The sequence below is a fragment of the Leptonychotes weddellii genome, chromosome 12, assembly GCF_054177405.1.
Source record: "Leptonychotes weddellii isolate Sample4059 chromosome 12, ASM5417740v2, whole genome shotgun sequence".
Lineage (NCBI taxonomy): Eukaryota > Metazoa > Chordata > Mammalia > Carnivora > Phocidae > Leptonychotes > Leptonychotes weddellii.
The window spans coordinates 41,835,919-41,862,803 of NC_138380.1; the positions used below are offsets into that span (position 1 = coordinate 41,835,919).

Here is a 26,885-nt window from a genome sequence, read left to right on the forward strand (position 1 = left end):
CCATGGGTTGCAGAGGAAACCTATGTTAATTCAAAATGGCAGCATGAAAAAAACCAGGCCAGGCGGAAGCCGTACAAACCACAGCTAACATCAGCTGCCCCCTGACTTAAGCCTTGGTGAGGAAATCGACAGCAGGAAGGCTGTCCTGGGTGTTGCTGCCGCTGGTCCTAAGAGGTAGGGAGTGGTTCTTGCAACAGGCTAGATTTTAGGGGGCAGTAGGGTCGTGGGGAGGTGAAGTGGGAAGTTTGGGGAGCTGTAATTATCTTCTCTAATTTATTGAAAGCTGGTGTAAGACCTAATTAGAATTCTCTGTGATTTTGGTCTGATTTTCTCCAGGCTCCACTAAGGATGATTTATGTGGCTGCTTGTGTCTGTTTGATGCATAACTTCTGTTTATTTTATACCTACGAGTGGCTCTTAAAAGAAATGATTGTCGGGGCGCCTGGGTGGCTCAGTCCTTAAGCGTTTGCCTTCAGCTCAGGTCATGATCCCGGGGTCCTGGGATCGAGCCACGCATCATCGGGCTCCCTGCTCCGCGGGAAGCCTGCTTCTCCCTCTCCCCCTCCCCCTGCTTGTGTTCCCTCTCTCGCTGTGTCTCTGTCTGTCAAATAAATAAATAAAATTAAAAAAAAAAATGAGTGTCTAGTGTAAACTTCACCTGAGAATAGTACATAACAAATACCAGGTTCTTAGAGCAAGTTTCAATGGAAGAACTGATACAGCTCCATGATCAAGCACCCAGGCATCAGAGAATGATAAATTCTTGAAAGGTGACTCATTTTAGGATTTTTTTTTTTTAACAGCCTTTCTTTCTGGTTTTGCTGCTGTCTGCCGGCCATCTTCTCATTTAGGAAGGGGGAGATGCATGAGGAGGCAAGTGTTTCAGGGATAATGGAATAGAGGATGATAAGTGCTATGGTCAGGAATGGCGAGCTGGAAGCACTCTGCTGTCAACCCCCTTTTTACAGCCTGGGAGGCTGAATCCAGCCGGGTGACTGGGCTGCACTCAAGGTCATATAGCTGGTTGGCAACTGGCAGTGAGGATCGAAGTCCGGGTCTCGTAACTGCCCAGGTCAGGGTTCCATATGCTACCTTTCACAGCCTGGGTAAAAGGGACAAACCTGTCATTATGAGGATGGCAACCAGAGCAATTCAAAAGCAAACTGTAACATGAATTTAAAAATCAATGGGTATTTAAAGTAAGTGACTACATCTTAGTTTCCAAATTCAGAACCATTTAACTTCTTTTTAAAGATTTAACTAATTTATTTATTTGAGAGAGAGAGAGAGAGCGTGCACAAGCAGAGGGAATAGCAGAGGGAGAGTGAGAAGCATGCCCCCCGTTGAGCAGGGAGCCTGATGAGATGCGGGACTGGATCCCAGGACCCAAAAGCAGACGCTTAACCGGCTGAGCCACCCAGGCGCCCCCAAACCATTTAACTTCTTAAACTGTGTGCACCGCATATCCACATTTTCCAGTGACTAGACTGCTTCTATGTTTAAGCACCAAAAACATAATTTTAGTCATATTCTTTAAGGTGAAAAACACATTCTTTGATTAAAAAATGGGTGGCTTGTGTTTGTGGAGAATCATTAGGTCAATTTCTTTTTAAAAGAAACCAAGTGGGATATGTAATAGCTTTTGAGTATGTCGAATTATAAGTAAAAGGTAAACAAGGAACCTATTTTTTTTTTTCTTAAGATTTTAAAATGAGAGAGGGAACACAAGCAGGGGGAGTGGGAGAGGGACAAGCAGGCTTCCCGCTGAGCAGGGAGCCCGACGTGGGGCTCGATCCCAGGACCCTGGGATCGAGTCCGCATCGGGCTCCCTGCTCCGCGGGGAGCTTGCTTCTCCCTCTCCCTCTGCCTCTCTCTCTATCTCTCATGAATAAATAAATAAAATCTTAAAAAAAATAAAAATAAATAAAATAACTTTGAAGCAGCACTGGATAGAGAGGCTTTTTCTAGAATTTAATTTGAATTCTCTTGGTCATATACCAGTAACCACAGATCTACTAAAGCCAAACTGGAAAGTGTGCATGGGTTAATATTTGCGCAGAAGTGGTGAGGATACAAAATATTTCTTCTGGGCATTCCATTTCTTCAGCCCAATGATCTGTAAAAGGAGAAGGTGCGCAGGTTGCAGGGAATAGAAGAATAATTTGCAATGGTGAAGCGGATGGGAGCTAGGTATGGATGATTATGTGCAAGGGAAGACTGATGATGATGCCACACATGCTGTTTAAAAAGAACTTGAAAAAAAATAAAAAATAAAAAAGAACTTGCATTAGGACATGAATGTGAAGATTCATTCACTTAAATTCCCCTGATATGCCAAAGATATTTAAAATCACAAGGTTTGGAAATACTTACCCATGTGCAATTTGTGTTTGTTGGAGAACAATAATCCAAAGTTATTTTTAGAAAGTCACCCATGATCTCTTCATCCAGCAATAATCAGTCCTTAGGAAAGTTTGGGGCCATTTTCATTGGAATGAGAGCCTACGTCTGTGCTGTCCAATTCAATAGCCAGTAGCCACTACCCACATGTGGCTCTTGAGCACTTGAAATGTGGCTAGTCCAACTGAGATGTGTGAACTACCCCCAGATTTCAAAATTTGTATGAAAAAAAAGAATTTAAAATACCTCATTAATAATTTGTGTATTGATTATATATTGAAGTAATATTTTAGATATATTCAGTTTGCATAGAATATATTATTAACAATAGTTTCACCAGTTTCTCTTTATTTTTTTAGATGTGGCTCCTAGAAAACATAAGATTACATGATATGGTTTGCATCTATCTTTCATTAGACTGTATCGGTCTAGATCATTAACAGAGAGTGGGGGTTGGTTGAGGTGTGTGGTACTGTGCACAGAACTGGGTGTGTAAGGAGAGAGACACTTGAATAGAAGCTGGAGGGAGACAGAGTGGATGGAGAAGGACTACCAGGAGGGAGTGCTCAGGGACCCTTGGTAGTTGGAGAGCATGAGTATGAAGTGTGCTAGGGCTGCTGAGTTATGAGACTTCTGAGGTGGAAGAAGCAGATTGTGCAGTTATCCAGGGTTTGAAGTCAATGGAATTGTGGTTGGCAGAGGTTGTGGTGGTGGGACAGGAACCAGAGTGGTGGAAAGGCAACATGGACACAACTGGAAAGTAACTTCCAAGTCTGAGATGTCTGGTCTCACAAATATATCTAACACATCAAAATGAGATGAACACATCTCATTCAGGGTCCAAGCTCTGGTTCTGCCTCTAATTAAGGGTGTGACCTTGAGCAAGTCATTCGTCAAGATACTTCTCAGTCTCCTTCTTTTTAAAATGGGATGAACAAGAGCTGTCCACCAACTTGTTAGGTGATTTCCGTGGAAGGAGATATGGCATATTAAAACATAAGGGTTTATTAGAATTTATATTGCTTTATTACAACACTACACCCTGAGATCACTTTTACTTCTACACATGTGCATACGAGGACAACAACAACAAAAAGACCAGCCTTCCTGTGGTTCTACCAATATGTGTTCTAAAAATTAAAAATTTTGAGTAATAATATTTTGGGGGGGATTAAGAGTGAGTTGGGGATCTGCACAGATTTCTCCCCTGCTTTCCTCATCCCAAATAGTTAATTATCCCAACAACATTTATTGTTCAAGACATCCTTTCACCTTGCCTTCAAATTCAGCCTTCATCATACACTAATTTCCTACATTATATGGGTATATTTCAGTAGTGTCTACTCTGTTAATCTGTCTATTCTTGTGTCAGTATTGAAGTGTTGTAATTACTGAAACTTCATAACATGGTTTAATACCATGCAGGGCTACTTTTTCCTCATTAGTTTTCATTTATGAAACTTCTTGGCTTGTCCCACATCCTTTCTAGATGAGCTTCAGGATCATTTTTGGTCAGGTTGTATCCAAGATTGATTGCTGCCTAGTGACTCCATGGATTACTGTAGGGAAGACTGACACCTCCATATAGCATTGGATCTTCCCAGCAAAGCACAGTCATCTCTCCCTGCCCTTCAGATCTTCTATGTCCCCATAAAGCCTTACAGTTTTCTTCATTGAGGAGTTGTACATCTCTCTCTAGTAAACTTATCAGAAAATGGGCAGAAGCCCTATAAAGAAAACTACAGAACTCTATTGAGGGGCTTAGAAGCTCACACCAACAGACATGCTTCCTGCCTCTGGATGGCAGGTAGAGTTGGGATGGTTAGGGCATTCTGGAGTCTGGGTTCTCTTTCTCCTACTTTCTTGTTATATGACTCCGGATAAGACTTAACCACTCTTGATCTCAATTTTCTCATCTTTGAAAAGGGGATAATAAGCGTCTCCTGGGTAGCTCAGTCAGTTAAGCGGGCTCAGGTCACTATCTCAGGGTTCTGGGATCCAGTCCTGTGTTGGGCTCCGCACTCAGCAGGGAGCCTGCTTCTCCCTTTCCCTCTGCACCTCTCCCCGCTCATGCACGTGCTCTCTCTCTCTCAAATAAATGAATAAAATCTTTTAAAAAGGGGGGAATAATAATACCTTTGTGATGTGGTTATTATAAGGATTAAATTATTGTATTATTTATATATTATATAGATTTATATATATTGCTTAGCATGTTACTAAGCACATAGTGAATGCTTCATACTCTTAACAATAATAGTAATATGTAGGATTGTAAGATTTTACATATTTTACATTATTATGTATAATAATGTAAGATTTTGTGATTTTAATTATTTTAGTTACTCCCGTCAAATGAATCTATAAAGCCAGGATCATTTTTGGATCATAGGTCCAGAGAGACTCTGGAAACATATTGCCAAGTTTTTAAAAAGTTCAATGGAACTTGGGAAAGAAATGGATGGAAGAGCCAAGAAATGTAAAAGACAGTTATTGGGGGTGAGGTAGGATCTGTACTTGCTTTGTCTCTGAGGTAGATGAGCCACAACCCTCTAGCACTTTGTTCCTGCCCTGTACCAGGGATAGGCACATCCTCTCCCATCATTCTGTGGGTCTCTTCTACCCTCACTGTCATCCTTACCCCCAGTCTGGGCCTTATATGGAATGGTCTTCTCAGCAACTCTTAAGGATGGTTACAAAGCTCTTGTAGTGAAAGAGATGGCTAAGATCACATGTCCCATTTCCTTTGGGACGGAGGAGCAACCTGCCATCCAAGAAAGCAAGAGTGACGTAGGCATTAATCACACCCTCTTCTAGAAGCTCCCCATGTTTAGGATGGTGGTGAGCTGAACTGGATGGAATGTCAGGTCACTCAGTCAGGGTGACTGGGAGGGGAGGGGGCTGAGGGCTAACCAGCTTGAGCTTCACCTGAAGCAGAGACAGGTTAATGTTCCCTTCTTCTGTTCTTAATAGTTAGCCTAAATCTCCCAGTGCTTAATATACTCCCCTAAGGTGAGCTACATATCCTTGAAAGCTCCTATAAGCATTTCCAATCATTATTTTAAGTTGGGTTGCTGCCCTTCTCTCTTGGTTGTGTTCATGAGCACCTCTTCTAGGTGGTAAAGACCTTGAAAACACCGTTTTAGTTCCATTTTCTCTTGGGTTGAACAGGTGCTTGTAGGTGGTTAGGGGCTCAAAATACGTATTGGTAATTGATCTGACTTCTTAAAAATTCTATTAAAGTAAGGTAGTGATCAGAGGCTCCTCTGAATATCTTTTTCTCCTCTCGAAGTAAAACCTTAGTGTATTTTTAAAATTGCACTTAGAAGTGCCCTCGTGACCTAAAAGAATTAAATAAAATGTCTTAAAATGTCTTTCTTAAGCACTAAAGGAATCGGATTTTTTAAATAATTAAAAACCCAATAAAGTAATATGAGCTTGCTATAAATTTAAAATGACATAACTAGATAAAGTAAAATTTAAAGCTTCTGTCTCTGTATCCCATCCTTACTTTCACTGCCAATTCTCAGTTAGATATTAATCCATTAATCCTTCAAGGTTCTTTTCTCTCTTTCTCCCCCCTTTTGTATATAGTTATATTTACATAAATGTATGAATACACATACATATATGTATATACATATATACATGCATATATTCACATATATGAATACAGGTTTATTTTGATAATAAAATGGGATACATTTTCTAATGGAAAAACACAGCAAATGGCTCTAGCATTAATGGGTATTTACCAAGTAGTTTTTAAGTCGAATTTTGCTTGACGTAATAAAGTTATCCTCTGGTTACCAGCAAGATTTAAGTCTTACTACTTTATTTCTTCTGTAGGAAATGAATAGTTAGCCAATTTTTTTACAGGGACAGAATGTGAATCAACATTTTAAGAATGATTGAGAAGAGTTTTTGAAATCCCGGTTTGCAGAGTTAACAGGTACGTATCAAATCACATTTGTGGGAAAAGATCAGAATAGACAATGCATTATTTAGATGGGAGATGAAAGCAGATGGTGGGAATAGGAAGGTCATAATTCAAAGCAACCTTGCCAAATTAGTGGACACCATGGCAGCAATGTCAGAAATGAGAACAGAAGGAAATGAAAGGGCCCTAGATGTGGCTTGCTTGGTAGCTTCCAGATCCTTCCCACAGAGAATGCTTTTGGCAGCTAGCCACGTACCTGCCTACCTCAAACACATTCTTCCTTTATCTCCATTATCATTATGTCTCAAGAACTTTGTTTTTTTTTAGAACAAGTTAAAGGAGCAAGACTTGAGTGTTTCTGTATTCTGTATATGCTATATATATTATCTCATTTAATCCCCATAATAGTTCGTGGTGGACATCATGGCTACACTTTATAGATGAAGAATTTAGTAAGTGGAGCAACTGTACATGGAATTGGGGCCTGCCTGATCCTTTCTTAAGAAGCTATAATGTAACCTCTTAGAGAGATTAACTTAACTGCACAGTCTAACCTATATCATTAATGTGATGCAAGTCGTTTGCTTTCTTTGTGTTACTGTGAAAGATGGAAAATGTCTTCCAACCTGCCACATATTGGAAAACATCTTCCTTACAATGAACTTGATATGACTATATTTTTCTAATTTGGCAAGCTTGAGTGGAAAATTAATCTTGCTTGTGCTATTTATCTACTCTTTGCTGCAATTAAAAAAAATTGTTATATGCATGAGAAATGGATGCCATTCAACTAATCTCTCTTCTTTCCTTCACTCTAATAAAATCCCTAAAAAGCCTCTTCTTTTTTCCGGCTCAAATTCTCACTTTCTATCCAAGGTAGAGGAGTCATGATGGTTGCCAATCTTGCAGCCCTGAGTATTCTTGTAAGTGATACCATATTTTAAATACCCCAGAGTGATGGACAGACCACTGGGTGTGGTGGAGTTTTTGCAGATGGTCCTTAAATTCACATGTGTCCCAACCTTGAATGTACGCTAACTAAATAATGGGCCATGTATATCTGCACTACTGTTTTTCAAATAGTATAGGATTCTCTTGCCATTTAGTACATACAAATCCATTGGAAGTGTTACCAAAGCCAACTACAATGACTGTTATGTGGGGGTTTCCATGAAAAGTTTTTGACATTTATAAGTTGGAAAACATCATATTAGAATATTTTGCATTATAGAGAAATTCCTGGAGTGATTTGAAGAATACTGTTGTGGGGCGCCTGGGTGGCTCAGTTGGTTAAGCATCTGCCTTCGGCTCAGGTCATGATCCTGGAGTCCCGGGATCGAGTCCCGCGTCGGGCTCCCTGCTCAGCAGGGAGTCTGCTTCTCCCTCTCCCGCTCCCCCCTCTTGTGCTCTCTCTCTCTCTCAAATAAATAAATAAAATCTTAAAAAAAAAAAAAGAATACTGTTGTGAAGTGACCATTTACCACTTAACTTATTCTATGAGTAAATGCAGATTTTGTTGTACAGCATTCCATTTGACCATATATAGAAAGCTCTCTCTACATTTCCTTAGTTTATGACATGAATCATTAAGTTAGACATTTGGCCTTATTCATATTTCTCATTGTGACCATATATTGCAAATGAAGCAGAATCAGATTTGGCCCAAAGGTAAACATGAGTTCATTTGCCATGACTGAGTTATACGGTTCTCCCCAATTCCCGGGTCTCTGCCCTATTGCAAGACTATATTTATTACCTGTAGTGAGTTAGGATAATAGATTATTTTGATTGCAACTCTTCCTTTTCTTTTTTTTTTCTTTTTAAATATTTTCATTACAAATTCTGTGCTTTGGGAAATTTGAAAATGCCTGAATATATGGAGGTTAAGAAACCGTGATTCTGCAACCCAGAGATACTATCACTCTTAAAAATTTTGTTGCATTTCCTTATGATCTTTTTGCATCATCTATTTAGATAATATACATAATTTGAATGATACCATATTTAATTTGTGTGACCTCTTCTCATTTCACCAGGTTGACTCTGTGTTTTATATATTTTCCAGCTTTCCATGATATGTATAGATAGCCAATTACATATCATATGTTTGTTGTGTTTTGTTTTTTGATTCTTATTGTCATCTAAATGCTGTATTTTGGGGGAGGCGAATGAAGCAGCAGGGCCCATTAAATTATCAGGGGTTATGATGAAGTTGAATAGTCATTAATTACCTGGAATTTTGGTTTTACAATTTTTATTTATTTAAAATTGCGAGCGGGGTGGGGAGGGGCAGCGGGAGAGAATCTTTTTTTTTTTTTTTAAGATTTATTTATTTATTATTTGAGAGAGATAGAGTGCAAGAATGGGGGGCAGGGTAGAAGGAGAGGCAGAGGGAGAGGGAGAGAGAGTCTCCGTGCCCAGTGCAGAGCCTGACGCGGGGCCCGATCCCACAACCCCGAGATCACAACGCCAGCTGAAACCAAGAGTCTGATGCCCAACTGACTGAGCCACCCAGGCACCCTGAGAGAAAGAATCTCAGGCAGACTCCATGCCCAGCATGGAGCCCAACACTGGGCTCGATCTCATGACCCTGAGATCATGACCTGAGCCGAAACCAAGAGTCAGACCCTTAACTGACTGAGCCACCCAGGCACCCCAGTTTTGCAGTTTTTAAATAGACACTCTTTTCATTTCTTCTAGCTAATAACCTTTATTATAGTATGTTTGGAATGAGTAACGACTAAGTTTGCGATCATTTCAATCATTAAGAAAAAAGTATACAGAGGATATTTCTTAGCCGTCTTACTGATTTAGAAATATTCAGCTACTTGAGATTATATTTAACTCTTCTTTTTTTTCTGGCTCAAATTCTCACTTTCTATCCAAGGCAGAGGAGTCATGATAGTTGCCCAATCTTGGATCTGTTCAATGAAGAACTCTTTTTTTTTTTTTCAAGGCATTTTTAAAGAGTTGGATGAAACTTTACTTCTTTAAAGTAGTAAAAATGCAAAACATTGAAATAACAATTAACAATCCAAATCTTCCTGATTATCGTGCACTCTGATTTCCCTGTGTTAAAGCTAGAGACCAGGAAAGCATAGCCTCCTACTCCTCCATTTGTCATATTAGGGAAAAGAAACCCTGCTTTCTCAGGTTAACCAGAGATGGGTTTCACCCTCCGTCCTGAAGGCAGAGAGTATTGCTGCCAGTGCTGTTGCTGAATTGAGCAACATTCGATTAAAATTAAATGGTTTCCTTAAAAATAAAATTGAGAAAGAAGAAGGCAGAAAGTTGATGGCCTTTGAGGCTGGTGGATGCCTTAAGGGGGTTCATAGTACTGTTACGTGTGTGCTGCAAATTTCCGCAGTCAAAGAGCCAGGCAGAAAAAATGAGTAATGCTTTTGAGGAGCAAAGAGGTTAAATAACCTGCACCTGTGGGTATTGCATACCAGTCTAAACTGGCTGCGTCAGAATCACCTGGGCATTTGTTAGAAATCTCCTGCCTGTAATCTCAGCCTAGATGTACTGAACAGAATCTACAAGGAGGGTGTGCCTAGGAATCTGCCATTTTAACACTCTCCAGATGATTTTGATGCGTGGTCAAATGTGAGTACCATGCATGGAACCACAGCATGGGAGCCCGTTGGCAAAATGAGATTTTCCTGCTCTTTTTCTCTCATTGAAGGTAAAATATAGATATGTCCCTTCCCCTTCATTTATTCAACAAACATTTTTCAGGGTCTTATTATGTGCCAGTCTGTGCGCTAGGTGCCAGGGAAGTAAGGGTTTATGTAAGAGTTCTTGCCTTCATGGGAATTACAGTCTGATGAGCAGAGACAGGTATCTTGAAACTTGAGGGAAAGAGATACGGCAGGGTAGTGGGAACCAGAGGCTCACCTTTTTCCCCATTGCACTAACATACCAAACCAAAGTAAGATCCCTTTCCATCCCCCTACTCCAATAATCCTCCCTCAAAGAGGTATCTAAGCCCCAAACAAGTTACGAGTAATAACTCCAAGAAAACATTCCCCGTATTAGATCAGTCCAGTGCTATTTCTAACCTTAAAAGAAATTTGAACATCTCATCATGTGCTGTGCTTTATTTTATTTTATTTATTTTTTTAAAATTTATTTTTTAATTTCGGAGGAGGAGAGAGAGAGAGGACCCTGAGATTATGACCTGAGCCGAAATCAAAAGTCAGACGCTTAACCAACTGACCCATCCAGGCACCCCTCGTGTGCTTTGCTTTAAAAAGTTATTTATTATAGAAAATTAGAAGCGTATACAGTATAGAACAGTATATTAAACCACTGTGTACCTATTACCCAACTTCAGCCATTTTTATTACATAGCCAAACTTGTCTCATCTGGACTTTCACTGTTTCTTCCCACACTGGATTACTTTCATTATATCATTTCACATGGAAATATTCCACTATGTATCTCTAAAAGATACGGGCTCTTTTTTCAGACATAACCATAATGTCAGAATATCTAAAACAAGAATTCCTCCATATCATCGAATATTCAATCAGTGTTCACATTTCCCCAGTTGTCTTAAAAGGTTTTGTATCGTTTATTTAAATCAGGATCCAAATAAATTCCATTCAGTTGGCTGATATATATCTTAAGTAACTTTGTCTCTTAATCTTTCTTTCCTTGCAGGTTTTGTTGTTGTTACTGAAGAAATCAGATTTGTCCTATAGTTTCTCCCAGTCTAGACTTTCCTGATTGCTTCCCTCTGGTGTCATCTGCATTCTCTGTAAACCGACGGTTAAGATCTGGAGGCTCTATCACTCCAGTTTGATTCTTTATGCACATTTTAGTTACACTTTGGACCATGTGTCTGATGTGCCAGGTGTAAACTGTTGGTGAGAAAGGGTGAGGAGCCATAGTAGGGATTGGTGTTAATGATGGCAAACCATCACCAGTGAGTAAGAGGGAGGAAGGTAAACATTTATTAATTGCCCACTGTATACAGCCACAGGACCTGGTGCTTTCCATATGCTCTCACATAAATGCAAGTGCTATGTTGTGTATGGGGGATTAGTTCCATTTTCACATGTGGAAATTCTGGTGCAGAGAGTTCATAACCTGCCTATTTCTTGCAGATGGAGGGTGGAGTCAGATACGAGCAAGAGTCTGTTTGTCTTAAAGTGTATCATTCTCTTGCTTCTGTACACACGGGGCTGCAGGGCCAAGTAGGCATGGTAAATGAGTACAGCTGACCCAACACTGAAAAAAGAAAGAACGAGAAAAGCAATAGCCCTAGGATGAGGCTAGGTGGCACTGTCTTTGGCCTCAGTGTCAGGGCGTGGAGGGGACTGTGGGGAGGAGCCCCTACTCAGCTCCAGTCTTGATGTCATGCAGGAATGTGGACGCAGTGTTGCCAGATCTTTTGAGTTTTCTAAAGTCAAGTATCTGAATTTCTATGAAAAAGCTCTAGATCTAAAAATGCTAGCTGCTAATTCAGATTTTAAAAAACACTACCTAGGACAACATTCTGGGCCAAACCAAACCACCATACAGCCTGCCACTCCTGTCCCACCTCATGCTGCTCAGAGGTGTGTCAGCTGAAGACTGTGCTGATGACCAAGGCAGTTAACTGTCACAGGGAGGTGTTGCCCCTGAAATTAGAGAAGGGGCCAAGACATCAAGTGACAATGAACCAAATCTTCAAAAGGTGACAGAGCGTTTAGATATGTCAAGGAAAAAGCCAATTTCTGAAGTCTGAACAGATCAGACCTTGACAAAGGAACAGCGCTCCTCACGTACCTTTTCTCATCCTCTTGAGGACTGAGTCCTTACTGTGTTCCGGATGGTATTCTGAGTACTTGGTACATATTTGCAAGTTTCAGCTCATTTTCGCCTCACCACAGCCTCATCATTATCCTGCCATGGAAAGGTGATGGGTCTGAGATTCGAACCTAGGTTGACTCCAAAGCCTGCTTTCTTACTTACTACCCTGTGTGGTCTTTCTTCTGTGAAATAGCTCCTCATTCAAGGCATTGAGTATTAGAAACTGGAATTCCCTGGCTGTGGGCTCCCAAAGCCTTATGCTCTACTACCTTGAGCTTTCAACAAAACACTTAGTAGGATCTTTCTTTCTTTGAGGCAGAGCTTGAGGACCCTTTTTTTAAAAACTTTTTTTTTTAAAGATTTTATTTATTCATTTGACACACAGAGATACAGAGAGAGAGAGAGCATGAGCAGGGGGAGAGGCAGAGGGAGAGGGAGAAGCAGGCTCCCCACTGAGCCAGGAGCCCGATGCGGGACTCTATCCCAGGACCCTGGGATCATGACCTGAGCTGAAGGCAGACGCTTAACCATCTGAGCCACCCAGGCACCCTTTGAGGACCCTTTCTTCGGTTTCAGTTAGCATTTACATCCAATTTCTAGGTAGATAATTCCTTTCCCAAACACCTTATATATTCTTTACAATCCCAACAGTAGATCTACGACAGAAAAACCAAGTCGTAACTGACTACCCTTTATCCTGTTTTCACTTCAGCAGGAATGTCAATAATTAAATGAATTTATCAATAAATAGTATAAAATAATGTCTCCCTGGCTTTTCTGGAAGCTGGTAATTCACACAGCCTGGATTTAAGCTTACCCAGTCCGCTTGGTAAAACTGGGAGCTTGCAGAGTAAGGGAGCCTTGTTGGACATTTGGGTTTCATTTTTATGTGCAAGTAAAAGCACTTTGTCACAGTTCCTTGCGAGACAGTTAATAAGCCTCTAGCTTATAGAGACAGTCATTTTCTTCCTCTCAGGCAATTGAAGGCTTTCTTCTTATTGGGTAAGGTGACTGATGAGGGACAGACCCTCGGGAGCTTCACGGAGATAAAAGGGCAAGACGGTTTGGCAGTCAGGCAAAGAAAACCCCTGCTTGACTCAGGCGCAGAGCATTCATGCCCTGCAATAACAACTCACTGGACTTGAGGACAAAGACCTTCTCTCGCTTGCGGCTTCCTCCCTCCTTGTCTAGACATTCTTTAAAAGGTCTCCTAGTTACAGGGATACCATGCTCCAGCCCTGCATGCCTGCACGCAGCCTGCAGTCACCAGCCAGAGCGTGAAGATGCAGCCTCTGTGCAGGGAGCCCCAGGGATGCTTGAACATCTTGTTCCCATGAGGAGCCGCGACTCCTGAAAGCAGCTTGATAAGGAGGACAGTGGTGGTTAGAAACAGCGTAGGGGGACGTCACCACAGCGGACAGCACCATCTCTAAAGCTGTGGGGTTGCGGTTCCGCCGCCTCTAGCCATATGTGGCTATTTAATTAAAAAACAAAATTTTAAGTGTGGTGAAATTCACATAACATAAATTTATCATCTTAACGACAATTTTTAAGTACACAGTTTAGTTTTGTTAAGTATATTCACATTGTTGTGCAACCAACCTCCAGAACTTTTTTGGCTTGCAAAGCTGAAACTCTGTCCCCGTTAAACAACAATGCCCATTCCCCCTCCCCACCCCGGCCCCTGGCAACCACCTTTCTACTTTCTGTCTCTATGAATGTGACTACTGTAGCAGCCTCAAAGAAGTGAGATTATACAGTATTTGTTTTTGTGTGGTTGGCTTATTTCACTTAGTATAATGTTGCCTCTTTAATTTTAAATTAATTAAAAATTCAGCTCCTCATGTGCACTAGCCCTATTTGAAGTACTCAGTAGCCCCATCGGGCTAGTGGCCACTGTATTGGACAGCACAGACAAAGAACATTTCCATTATCGCAGAAATTTCTCCTGGACAGGGCTCATCTAAAGGAAGCCGGGCAGCTTATACAGAGATGTGGCTGGAGGCGGGGGCTGGGAGAAGGAATTTTTCTTACCATTCCAACTGGTGAATAATCTGACTCCTTTTCTCCACCACAGAAACAATACTGGCTACCTGATGATTTAATAATTGCCACTCACATCCTTCTCCCAGCCTCCAGTCCTCCAGCAGCATAGAATGTGAAAAATAATCCAGTTTGAGAAAATATACAGTACAGGTTACAGAAAATTGTACTTTAAAATATTCTTAGCAAGTACATCTTAGGAAATGTCTGTCGGTTTAACCATCTACGGGAGTTGAATTGGAGTGTTTCATGAATGGGAACTATTAGTTGATCGCTAACTTGGCAAGAATCCTAATTGGTATTTATCACAAAGAAGCCTTATTCAGTAGACCTACCCTTTAAGCTGTTGCTTTTAAAGATTTTTGCATGAGACCCACAGTAAGAGAGATGTTGTATCTCAACCCAGTTCATGCACACACTTACATGTGTATGTGTATATACCCGAACTTAAAGGTTCTTGTAACAACACTTACCCTTATTAAGTGTGATGCCTGTATTCTTTTATTAAAAAAATGCTTGCCTATTCAAAAAAACCCGCTGATCCTATCCACTGAAATGATTTCGTAACCCTCAAAAGGGCCACAACATGCAGTTTGGAAAACACGGTTTTAAATCCACCTAGGTTCCATTTCAGGCCTGGAGTGTAATGCTGCTCCTCACCCCCTCCTCAGGTCCCCATGACTCAGAAAATGGCTTACGAATTGCATCTCAAAACAAGCAAGTTTTTGTTTTGGGTTTTTTTCTTTTAAGATTTTATTTATTTGAGAGAGAGCCAGAGAGCACAAGAGAGAGCACAAGCAATGGGAGGGAGGGTGAGAAGCAGTCTCCCCATTGAGCTGGGGCCCAGGACCCCGGGATCATGACCTGAGCTGAAGGCAGACGCTTAAATGACTGAGCCACCCAGGTGCCCCCAAACAAGCAAGTTTTTTAAAAAGCCATCGATCATAGCTTTATTTCTGAGTGAGTTCTGTCTACTCATTTTAATGCTGGTTTAAGTAGAGAGTATTATGATAGAAAATCCGTTATCAAATGGTCATACTGTGTTTTCCAAAGCCGAATATAAACAGTGAACACTTTTTCATGCAGTACGTTTCTATATTAGCATGTGCGATTGGGAGTTCATTGAATTTTAGCTTACTTTTCTTTGTGGAGGAGGATATCGCATCATAATACCATATCAGGTTACTGAGGGAAAGGGAGGAAAAAGATCTTATTCTGGTGTCATGCATGAACAATTTAATAATTTATAAAAATCTTGTAAACAAAGATTTCAAAATGCATGTTTTATACAGTATATAGATGTGTCCGCTTGTCAGATTTCTTTTTTCTTTTGTAGTGTAACTATCTGGTATGGTAACTAGTATTTTGACAGATAATAGGAACAAAATGGAGTTTCCCTGAATCACTTTCAGAAGCATTGCCTCTTGGGGTCAGCAGAGAATTGACTTCCTGAAGGGCCTATTTTTTTTTTTTCACCTTAATAGAGGAGATAGCGCTGTTAGAGGCCTGCCCGCCCTTTGTGTGCATAATAGTCATGAAAATTACTCCTTTAGCAACACTGAAGTAGGCAGGCTGTAGAAAAAAGTAGAAGAAAGTATCAGAGAATAACTGTAATAATGCTGAATAAAAAATTTCATCCTTGGGGGGGTGAGGGATGGACAAAATGACTGAAGGTGGCCAAAAGGCACAAACTTCCACTTACAAAATAAATAAGTCTTGGGGGATGTCAGGCAGTGCGTGGTGACTATAGTTAATAGTACTATATTGCATATTTGAAACTTGCTAACGGAGTAGATCTTAAAAGTTCTCATCACAAGCAAAATCATTCTATAACTATGTGTGGTGATGGATGTTAACTAGACATACTGTGATCATTTTGCAATGTAACCAAATACTGAATCAATGTATCCAAATACTGAATCATTATGCACCTGAAGCTAATATAATGTATGTCAGTTAGAGCTCAATAGCAAGTGTCATCCTAACTATAACTCATAAGAATTGGCCAGTTTTGAAACTTTAGATGTATGAGGACATAGAAGTAGAGCCAAAGTGTTTTCTTTAAAATAAAATTCCAGGGGCCTGGCTGGCTCAGTTGGTTGAGTGTCTGACTCTTGATTTCAGGTCAGGTCATGATCTCAGGGTCCTGGGTCCTGCCCCTCGTTGGGCTTCGCTCTCAGCAGGGAGTCTGCTTGAGGATTCTCTCTCTCCTTCTCCCTCTGCCCCTCCCTATCTCTCTCTCTCTCTGTCAAATAAAGAAATAAATCTTTAAAAAAAATAAAATTCCCGGGGCACCTGGGTGGCTCAGTCAGTTAAGCGTCTGCCTTCGGCTCAGGTCATGATGTCGAGATCCTGGGATCGAGCCCTGCGTCGGGCTCCCTGCTCAGCGGAGAGCCTGCTTCTCTCTCTCCCTCTGCTGCTCCCCCTGCTTGTGCTCTCTCTCTATCTGTCTCTCTTTGTGTCAAATAAATAATCTTTAAAAAAAATAATAAAATTCCCAAATTGGTGCTATCCACTACGTTTATTTTAAAAAATCATTGTTGTGTTTATGTAAGTATAAATACTTGTAGGGAAATTGGAAATCAAAGGAAAATATGAAAAAATTAGAATTCAGTGGTCAGGCTAATATTTTGGGCACATTTCCTTGTAGTCTTTTCTATGTGTATTTTTACATAATTAAAGTAATTCATTTTGGATCTTCCTTCCCAGCCATTTTGCCATGCCATTAAAAACTCTTTGCAAACGTTTTTAATGGTCTTATAGCATTGCTGTAGCATGAATTGTTAAGCTATTACTCTGATGCTGGACGATTAAGTTTCAGTTTTCCACCTGTATAAATACCACTGTGATAAACGTTTTTGTGCACGAAACTTGTCCATGTTCCTGATCTTTTCTTAGGGTAGATACATAGAAATACAATTACTTGTTGACCCCTTCATTTACATCTAATGAGCTGTCTCTTCTCTCTCAAAGCCACCTTCTTTGAAAAGTTGTCTCTGTGCACCGGCTCCAGTCCCTACCTAACACTTGACTTAAAAGCCTTCAGTGGGGTTAGACCTCCATGTCCATCACGGGATAGACGCTACAGCCCTTGCCGTGGTCTGCGAGGCTCAACGTGGACCGGCCTGTCTACCTGCTTCTCCGGCCTCTTCCCCATTCTCTCTGGCCTCAGCTGCATTGGCTTTTTGATTTATTGGCTGCTTGCCCTTCCTCCAGCCACAGGACCTTCAAAGCTGCTTATCGTACCTCTGAAACAGTCTCCCTCCCCTGGCCATTTCTTCTTTGTGCAGGAGGAGGTGAGATGTCCACTTAGAGGAGGTAGGTGGAGGTTTGACGAGAAGTGAAGGTCTCAAAAGTTCATTCAGGAGGTAAAGAGTGGAATTGACTGGAGAGGTACCCCCAAGATTTGCAGGCAGCGATGGGGAACATGCTCATGGTGTATTCAGAGTTAGGAATATGAGACTCACATCAAGAGAAATGGAATTGGCATCCAGGGCTATGACTACCTTTAGCTTTTGGAGAAAAGAGCTTACTTAAACTCAGTCCACCTGGTGAGTTAGTAGCTACTTCCTAACATTTGTTTTCAGTCTTCTGGAAGTGTATTACCTCCTCTTTGCTAATTCAGTTTTATAGATGGTAGCATATTTTGTCATTAGAGTATGTGGAGGGCTTCACGAAGAAACACTTTGGGGATCATTGGAAGGCTTCCTCTGAAAATCTTCATTTCTGGGCTTATTGGGAAGTTGTAATGCTGCTCTGTCCAATAGCATTCCTACTACCTATGTGTGGCTATTTAAATTTAAGCTAGTTACAGTTTGTAATAAAAATTTAGTTCCTTAATTATACTAACTATACTTTAATAGCTGCATGAGGCTAATGGCCACCATATTGGTCAGTGGAGATCAAACATTTCCATCAAGGTAGAAAGTTCTTTGAGACAGCACTGATCTAGAGAGTAGAAAAGGATCCAAGTCATCTCTGAGGCTAGTCAGTGTCTAGAATGGTGATCCAGGAAAAATAAAGGGACAATTATCCTTGGCTAGTTTGCTACTGGATGTGTTACACAGTTTGCTAGTTCATTTAGCATTAAAAAAAATAGACATTAAAATTCTGCTCCCTCCTGGTATTCCCAGTCTTTCTCAAGATGCAATGGAAAAGCCAGCCTCCCTGGGCCCACATATCCCTGGGCTTCTATTGCCTACATCCAGATCATGATCACGTGATTCATATGACTTGCTAACCAGGCAGATGTCCTGGCTGAAGAATAGAATAGGTGCTAGTCAAAAACCCTGCGAGTTTTACTTATTTTCTATAGATATATCTCATAAATGCAAGACCAGTGGATTGCTACTATTTTTAAGGGCCAAGTAAAGTAAGGTTCTGCTCATAGATGAGACACCAGCACTTTTGAAATGACCCAATGATGGAGAAGGAAGGGAAGTCCTATCACACATGGGAGGCAGACAGACACAGGTGAATGTACCCTTTCTCCACCTTATTGTCTGGATTTTCACTTTATCTGGCTCAGCCAGCAATTCTTCCCACCCTGAAATTCTAGGAACTCGCTATTAATGCATTTTATCTTATAATTATTCTAGGTTTTTCTTACACATGCAGAGTCTTGGTTGATCCCTTCCTACCCCTCAAGTCTGAAGATAATGGCGTTTTTGTGGAAATAGGAAAGGATAATGGGAGAAGGAACTGGAGTTTCTTGATCTTCCTGCCTTTTCTTTCTCACAAAGGCGGGGGGACATTTTTCTGAGCTGAGAGGGGGAGTGATTTTCAGAGCTATGGGCTCCCCCGCTTCTCAGGACCCTGGGAGGGGCCCGCCCTGCACAATGTGTGTGTGCAGGGACAGACTAACATGAAGCAGCCTGGATGCAGACATAGCAATAGGGCCCCTCAAAAAAATGGTTCCAAACTCAGAATGACAACTGCTCCAGTTATGAATGAGATGTTTTGGTTTTGGTTGCCTGCCCTGTAGAAATGTTGAGATGCTGCTCTGCTTGAACAGTCTAAACCCAAATAAAATACCTTATACTCATGTAGCCTCCACAGTTTGCAAAATCTGTTCTCAAGCATCATGTCATCTGATACTGATGATAAACTTACGGGCTGGGGCCAAACATTTGCCGAAGAGAAAACCTAGGCCCAGAGAGGTGAAGTGACTTGCTCAAGGTCACACAGTAGTAGGTGGTGAGGGTGAGTTTTGAACCCCAGTGGCTTTGCTGAGAATGTTGCTTTCCTTCTCATTCATATTTTGGAATCGTAAAATAAAACACACCTAAGTCGGATAACTGATGACACAAAAATGATAGTTGGTTTAATAGATAATGTTTGTTGAATGCCCATGATAGGGGGTTGGGGAAAGGGGCTGCTGTAGTTGGGTGGTCTGGGCCCTGCCCTCAGGGATCTTTATTTGAAACATTTGAAGCAGTACATTTACAAGAAACAAATGCACATCATCCTAGAACAAACTGGATGCTTTAGTGCATATGGATGCTTAGAAAATGGCAGATTCCTTTATAGAAGGTGTCCTGAAAGAAAGGGATTTTGAATCAGATCCTGAAGGATATGCACAGACTAAGGGCAGGGCATTCTACCTGGGTACAGAGGCATGGTTGGCTTCAGTTTTAAGAAAGAAGAAAAGAGCACTTGTTTATTATTTTTTGAAAAGCTACCTTGCAGAAGACCTTGTGTATAGCTGGGTTTACAGTGGTGTACAAAAGAGACATGGTCCTCTCCCCTTCATATAACTTAGACTTTGGGGGGAAAGACCAAGTATTGATTGTTGGTAATAAAATCATCACACAAATATTTCAGATTGGGATTTGCTATTAAGGAAAAAGGTGGGATTCTATGAGAGCATACAGTATGGTGACGTAAATTCGACTGATGTTTGAGCTGGTACGTGAGGGAGTATGGGTTAACTAGGAAAAATGGTTTTGGTATAGGGAACAGAGAGAGGAGTGCTCAGAGAGAGGAGTGAAGCATGTGCAAAGGCCCTGTGAGGATAAGAGGGGCTGGAAAAAGGCCTGGGTGCTGCAGTTGAGAGTGTGGAATGGTAAGTGGCAGGAGTTGAGGTCGGGGAGGAGGCATGAGCTTGATCAGATTTTGGCCTTTATTTTAAGAACCATGGGAAACCTCTGAAGGATTTTAAGCAGAGTGACAAGACTAACATGATCAAATCTTTCTTTTAAAAAGATCGCTTTGGCTGCCGTGTGCCAGTGTTTTGGAGGGAGAATAATAGTGATTATGCAGTAACCCCTTAAGAGACTACCGTGGGGATCCAGGCTAGACATGGCGGCTTGGTGCAGAGTGGTGGTAGTGGAGATGGGGAGAAGTGGCGAGTTTCCAAAGGGATTTAGAAGATCAAGTCAACAGGTGGGATTTGGTGGTATGCTAGGTAACAGAGAAGCAGATGATAAAGATAGTTTTTGAGTTCTGGATGTTTGGGGGAGAAGATGAAATCAGCTTTGGGTATCAGGAAGGCATTTGGATCTATGGGTCCAGAGCTCCAGGAGAGAACTGAGCTGGGATTGACTGTGTAGGTCACAGCCACATGAGTGACCAATGGGCATGGATGAGCTTTCCCAGAGAGAAAGGAGCGTGAAATGAGGAAAGAGGAGTAAAGCAGTGAGGAAGCTCAGTGGCCAGGTCGAAGAGAATGAGCCAGCCCAGGAGCACTGAAGAGGTTGGAGGAAAACCAAGAGATCCCCGAGCGTCATGTCAGTGAGGTAGAGCAAAAATATATAAAATAGGGGGAGTATCCTTTCACTTTCTCTCTAGACCCATTTCCCTATCACTACCCCCAAATCCATTAGGTGGAAGCCACACAACTCTAGATCCGAGACTCTTGCATGGGACACTGTTACAAGTGTATTTATTTATTTTTCTATTACTGTGACAGATTGCAGTCTGTTTGTGTTTTCTGCCGGGAACAATAACCTCCTTTCTTTTCTCTTACGTCATTGAGCTTTTGGCTGCCCCTGACTGCAGTTTGTGGCAAATCTGAGCTTGTTTACTCCCGTGGAGTACTAAACACTATCTGGTCTCGGTGGCTCTGTAACTCTACTCCGGGCGCCCAGCTTCACGTGCCAGCTGGCATCTCTCTCTTTTTTTTTTTTTTTAAAGACTTTATTTATTTATTTGACAGAGAGAGAGAGAGCGACAGCAGGAACACAAGCAGGGGGAGTGGGAGAGGGAGAAGCAGACTCCCCGCCGAGCAGGGAGCCCGATGCGGGGCTCGATCCCAGGACCCTGGGATCATGACCTGAACCGAAGGCAGACGCTTAAGGACTGATCCCCCCAGGCGCCCCCCAGCTGGTGTCTCTTAATGCGCTAGCTGCACACAGTTCAATACGAAGACGATGTTCACTGGTGCAGTGTGTTTGAAGAACTCACTGTTGGAATGTCCCACGTCACAGCTGCTTCCAGGCCGCCCCTGGCATTCTCTCTCTCTCTTTGCAGGATGGCTGCCCCTCCTCCAAGTTACTGCTTCGTGGCCTTCCCACCGCGTGCTAAGGACGGGCTGGTGGTGTTTGGGAAAAATTCAGCTCGGCCCAGGGATGAAGTTCAGGAGGTCATGTATTTCTCAGCTGCTGATCATGAACCCGAGAGCAAGGTTGAGGTAAGCCCCGTGTTACAGTCTCTCCTTGGCGCGCATTCCCTTCCTCCGGCTTGGCCCAGCGCACCTCTCCCTAAGTCGGCTCACCGGCCAGAACTGGCTTGTCGGTTCTGTTGATTCCTGAGCCCACGCAGATTTGTTCGCGGCCTTAAAAACAGGATCACATGGGGAATAATACTACACTCATGGCTATAGTCCTTGTTTTATAATTAAGTAAAACGTTTACATGGTTCCAAAGTCAAATGTACAAAAGAAGGTGTATTCATAGAAGTCTGGTATCTAGCTTTGTCTCATTTACTCTACTTACTTTTTCTCCTATAGATGTTCCATGTTTTCAAAGTTCTTTTGGTTTGTCCTTCCATTTAAAAAGTTACCTATGTATGTAATAAACTACACACACACACACACACACACACGCTCATTTATCCCATTTTCCCTTTTCTTAGATGAATGGTCACGTGCCACGTACACTTTTGTCCACTTTGCTTTTTTCAACTTAAAACATATCTTTGAGATCACTCCATATGGTAATAGAGGTACTATTCTTCATTCCTCATTTAGAGCTACAGAGTGTTCCATTCTATGGATGTATCATGGTTTCATCAGTCCCATGTTGCTGGACATTTGGGTTGTTTTCCAGTCTTTTGTTGTTACAGATACGTTGTATTTTGAAGGGACTGATAGCCCCGGTGTATCTGTCACAATATCTGGCCTTGGTTTGTGTAATGTATCATGTTAAAAAATTATCCATCAATTCCTATTCTGAGTACTTACAAATCAGTTTTTGTCAATCCTTCTCTGGGATAGATACCTAAAATGGGATTGTTGGACCACAGAGTAAATAAGTGTGTAATTTTTTGGGATAGTATCTTATTTCCTCACACAGGTGGTATACTTTTGCATTTCTACTAACAATGGAACAATGCCTGTTTTTCCATATTCCCAGAGTGTACTGTCAAACTTTTGCGATGGCTATTTTATGTCAATTCTATCGTCTGCTATTTTACTAAATTCTTTCATTGGTTGTGTCAGCTTTTATCATTGATCCTTTTGGGTTTTCCAGGTTTGTTGTTATCAACACGTGCAAACAGAGATAGTCTGATTGTTCTTACATCTCTGTTTTCTTGTCTGATTGGCCGATAGCTTGGATTCAGTGCTAATGTTTAGTGGTGGTAGTAGTTATCTTTGTCTTGTTCCTGACCTGAGTGCGGCAGCCTCTAGTGATTCTCCAGTCACTCAGATATCGGCTTTAGGGCTGAGATTTATATAGTTTTATCATGTTAAAAATATACATCAATTTTTATTTTTGTGGTTTAAAAAAAAAACCCTCAAGAATAGGTGTTAAATTTTGTTAAAGGTTTTTTTTTTTTTTTTTTTTTTAGTGATATGGAGATAATCAATTTTTTTTTCTTTCAATTTATCTGATAAATTGAACCATCTTTGCATTCATGGAATAAACTTCTTGGTTATGGTGTATTTATTTGTGTGTATGTGTTTCAATGGTAGCTGTTTGTTAAAGGATGAAGAATATAGAGAAAAAAATTGGGGGCGGGTAAATTAATGAGCTCTTTCCACTGACATAAGCCTCTACTCGTTGGTGTTCTATGCTTTCTGAGATAAACTGATTTTTTTCTGGTAATTGTGCTAAGTTTTAAAGGGGTATTCATCAACGTGTGTTTTATTTTCTTATCTGAATCTTTATCTGTTTCAGTCCCTTAAAGGCAACTAAGCAGCACCAAAGAGCAACAGAGCTCTGTGAGGAGCTGCTGATGTTAGGTGCATTGAGCGGAGGCGGTGACACAGCCAGGCAGCATGGAGTGTGACTTGGCATATGGATTGTGTGCGGTTGGGACAGTGACAGCCTGTCTCCCGTAGGACTTTCTCAGCACCACTCTCCTCTCTTGTTGCACCACTAACTGGGTCCGAGCCCCTAAACTTCAGGACTTTTCTTTTGTAGAGGCAGAGAAGAGTGCTAGGTTCTCTGGTGATCATGCTAGGTTTTATTTTATTTATTTATTTATTTATTTTTTAATGTTGTAAGCAACGCCTAAATATACATGTTTTTAAGATTTTATTTATTTACTTGAGAGAGAGAGAGAAAGTGAGAGAGTGAACACAAGCGGGGTGAGGGGCAGAGGGAGAAGCAAACTCCCCCCTGAGCAGGGAGCCCACCACAGGACTCGATCCCACAACCCTGGGATCATGACCTGAGCCGAAGACAGACACTTAACCGACTGAGCCACCCAGGTGCTCGATCGTGCTGGTTTTTAAATGGGTATTCATTAATGTTTCAATGTCCATGTTGTTTGGGTTTGAATGTTTCTCTCTTCTCAGAACCGAGTGCACTGGGCGTAGGTGAAGTTTGCAGATTTGAGTTATTTTGACTTTCCCTGTCTGTCTTCCCTTAATGTTGCTTTTTTTCAGAGTCATGCCGACTGAAACAATACTTTGATTTTCATGTGGGCAGATTTAATTTCCCAAAGATAGCTGCAGCCAATCCCGTCCTACATGCACTTCTTACAGTGTGATGAACACTCCTCCGTGGAGAGGTGAGGGTTAGGCCCCCACCCCCCCCGTGAAACTTGGTGAGGGCTTGTGTTTGCTCTGACCAGTGTAGCCTGGTGGAAATGATGCCGTGTGACCTCCAGGGCCGGGTCCTAAAAGAATTCAGCACGGAGTCTCTCACTCTCGGGATCTGACCCTAAGCATCCAGGCACTGTGCTGGAAGGAACCCAAACCAGCCCACATACGAAGAACATAGGGAGGGGCCCACACGGACAGGCACCGAAGTCCCTCAGCCAACAACCAGTGTCAGCCCATAGCCAACTGCCGGATGTGTGAGTGAATGTCCCTTCGGACAATTCCAGGCTTCCGACACTGTGGAGTGGAGACATGCCATCTCTGTGGCGTCCTGCCCAAACTCCTGAGCCGTCGAATTCATGAGCATAATACATGGTTGTTTTACACCACTAAATTTTGGGGTCCCTTGTTAGTAGCCATAGTGACCACAGCATCATACAAGCGCCATTTATAAATATGTCTGAAATAGATATTTTAGAAAAACGTGTTTTCTCTTGGGAGGGATAGGCTAAATAACTCAGCATTTTACTTTCACGGGTAGTCAGGGTAGAAAATAGACTAGGTTTCTTTCACTTGCTAACCCACGTTACATTATCACTCACCTACACTGGGGAGGTTCAGTGATGTCCCCTGGCATAAATAAGTGCAGTTTGATACCTACTGGAATTCGTTTCCAAGGCAACCTGACCTCCTTTCTGAGTTGCCCGTACCTGTGTTTGGAGCTGCCTCTGTACATTTCCACATCCGTATTCTGCAGGTAATAAAATAGCGTCACAGGTCAAACACCAGGTTCATTTTCCCCATCTCGTTTGTTCATCTGCCTCTGTCAGCACCATTGTCTGCCACATAGTTTAATTTAGAAACCGGAGGGAAACTTTGACCCTCATTTTCCCACGCATCCCTGGATGCATGAGGACGGCTGCCACCAAGTCCTGTTGCTTACGCTCTCGAGTTCCTGTCTCCTCCCAGGGCCCCTGCTCGTTCAGAACCACCCCCATCTCCCTTCTGCTATCATCGGCTTATTGGTCGCTGGCTCTCTTTTTCGTAGATCCTTCAGCCTTCGGGGTCACCAGAATTTTCAGAGCACAACTCTGTCACTGCCTTGTTTAAAAATGGTTGTGTTTACAGGAGGAGAGTCCGGGCTGATTTGTATGCCATTCGGGACTCGTCCTGACTGGCACTGGGCTCCCTTTCCCTTTCTCTTTTTTAAGATTGATAGGCTTCTGGAGCGCCTGGGTGGCTCAGTCGTTAAGCGTCTGCCTTCGGCTCAGGCCATAGTCCCAGGGTCCTGGGATCGAGCCCCGCATCGGGCTCCCTGCTCTGCGGGAGGCCTGCTTCTCCCTCTCCCACTCCCCCTGCTTGTGTTCCCTCTCTGGCTGTGTCTCTCTCTGTCAAATAAATAAATAAATAAAATCTTTAAAAAATTTTTTGACAGGCTTTTCTTTTTTAACACAGTTTTATGTTTACAGACAAATGAGCAGAAAGTACAGGGAGTTCCCATATTAACCCTTCATCCTGAGGCCTCCCAGCTTTACCTATCATTAACATGTTGCCTTCGTGTGGTGCATTTGTTATAATCCATGAGCCAGCATTGATACATTATTATTAACTAAAATCCATCGTTTACATTAGGGTTAGCTTTATGTGTTGTATATTTTAATGGGTTTTCACAGATGTATATAATGACATGTATCCACCATCATAGCATCATAAAAAATACTTTCTCTGCCCTAAAAATCCTCTGTGCTCTGCCTATTCGTTTATCTCTTCCTAACCCCTGGGAACCCCTCATCTTTTCACTGTCTCTATAGTTTTTGTCTTTTCCAGAATATCATGTAGTTGGAATCCTATAGCGTGTAGCCTTTTCAGCCTGGATTCTTTCACTTAGTAGTTATGTTTTCAGAGTTCGTCCATATCTTTTCCAGGTTGGTAGTGCATTTCTTTTTAGTGCTGAAAAATATCCCACTGTCTGGATGAACCACAGTTTAGTTTTCCGTTCACCTATTGAAGGACATCTTGGTTGCTTCCAAGATTTGGCAATTATGAACAAAGTTGCTGTAAACATTTGTGTGCAGGTTTTTTGGTTTTTGGTTTGTTTGTTTTTTTTTTTTTTTGCTTTCTTTTTGGTTTGTTGTTTTGTTTTGTTTCTTAGCCCTGCTTCCCTCCTATGTGCAAGCCTTTGTATGGACATAGTTTTTAACTCATTTGGAATACTTTTAAAAAGTAAAGATGCTTTTTAATGTAATTTTACATTTTGAATAGGTAATGTATTCATGTGGTTCAAAGATTAAGTGATATTGAAAAGGTTTACTGTGAGCAGTCTTACTCCCCCATATTGCTGTTCACTCTGATTCCCATCCCATATAACCCTTCTTATTAATTTTTTGCACATCCTTCTAGTGTTTTATGCAAATGCAAACAAATATGAATACTTAGCCTTATTTTCTCATTTTTTTCATGAAAGTAGTACATTATATATACTATTCTGAAACTTG

The 26,885-nt window shown here is 41.6% G+C and overlaps 1 protein-coding gene across 1 annotated transcript in view; it reads left to right on the plus strand.

Moving 5' to 3' along the window:
* The window catches only part of SCRN1 (secernin 1), a 61,760-nt gene that overhangs the window by 1,388 nt on the left and 33,487 nt on the right, over nt 1-26,885 (plus strand). Inside the window, exon 2 of the mRNA XM_081800346.1 lies at nt 21,654-21,813. Coding sequence (XP_081656472.1) covers nt 21,655-21,813 — 159 coding nt within the window. The 5' untranslated portion in view covers nt 21,654. The remainder of the gene's footprint in view (nt 1-21,653; nt 21,814-26,885) is intronic.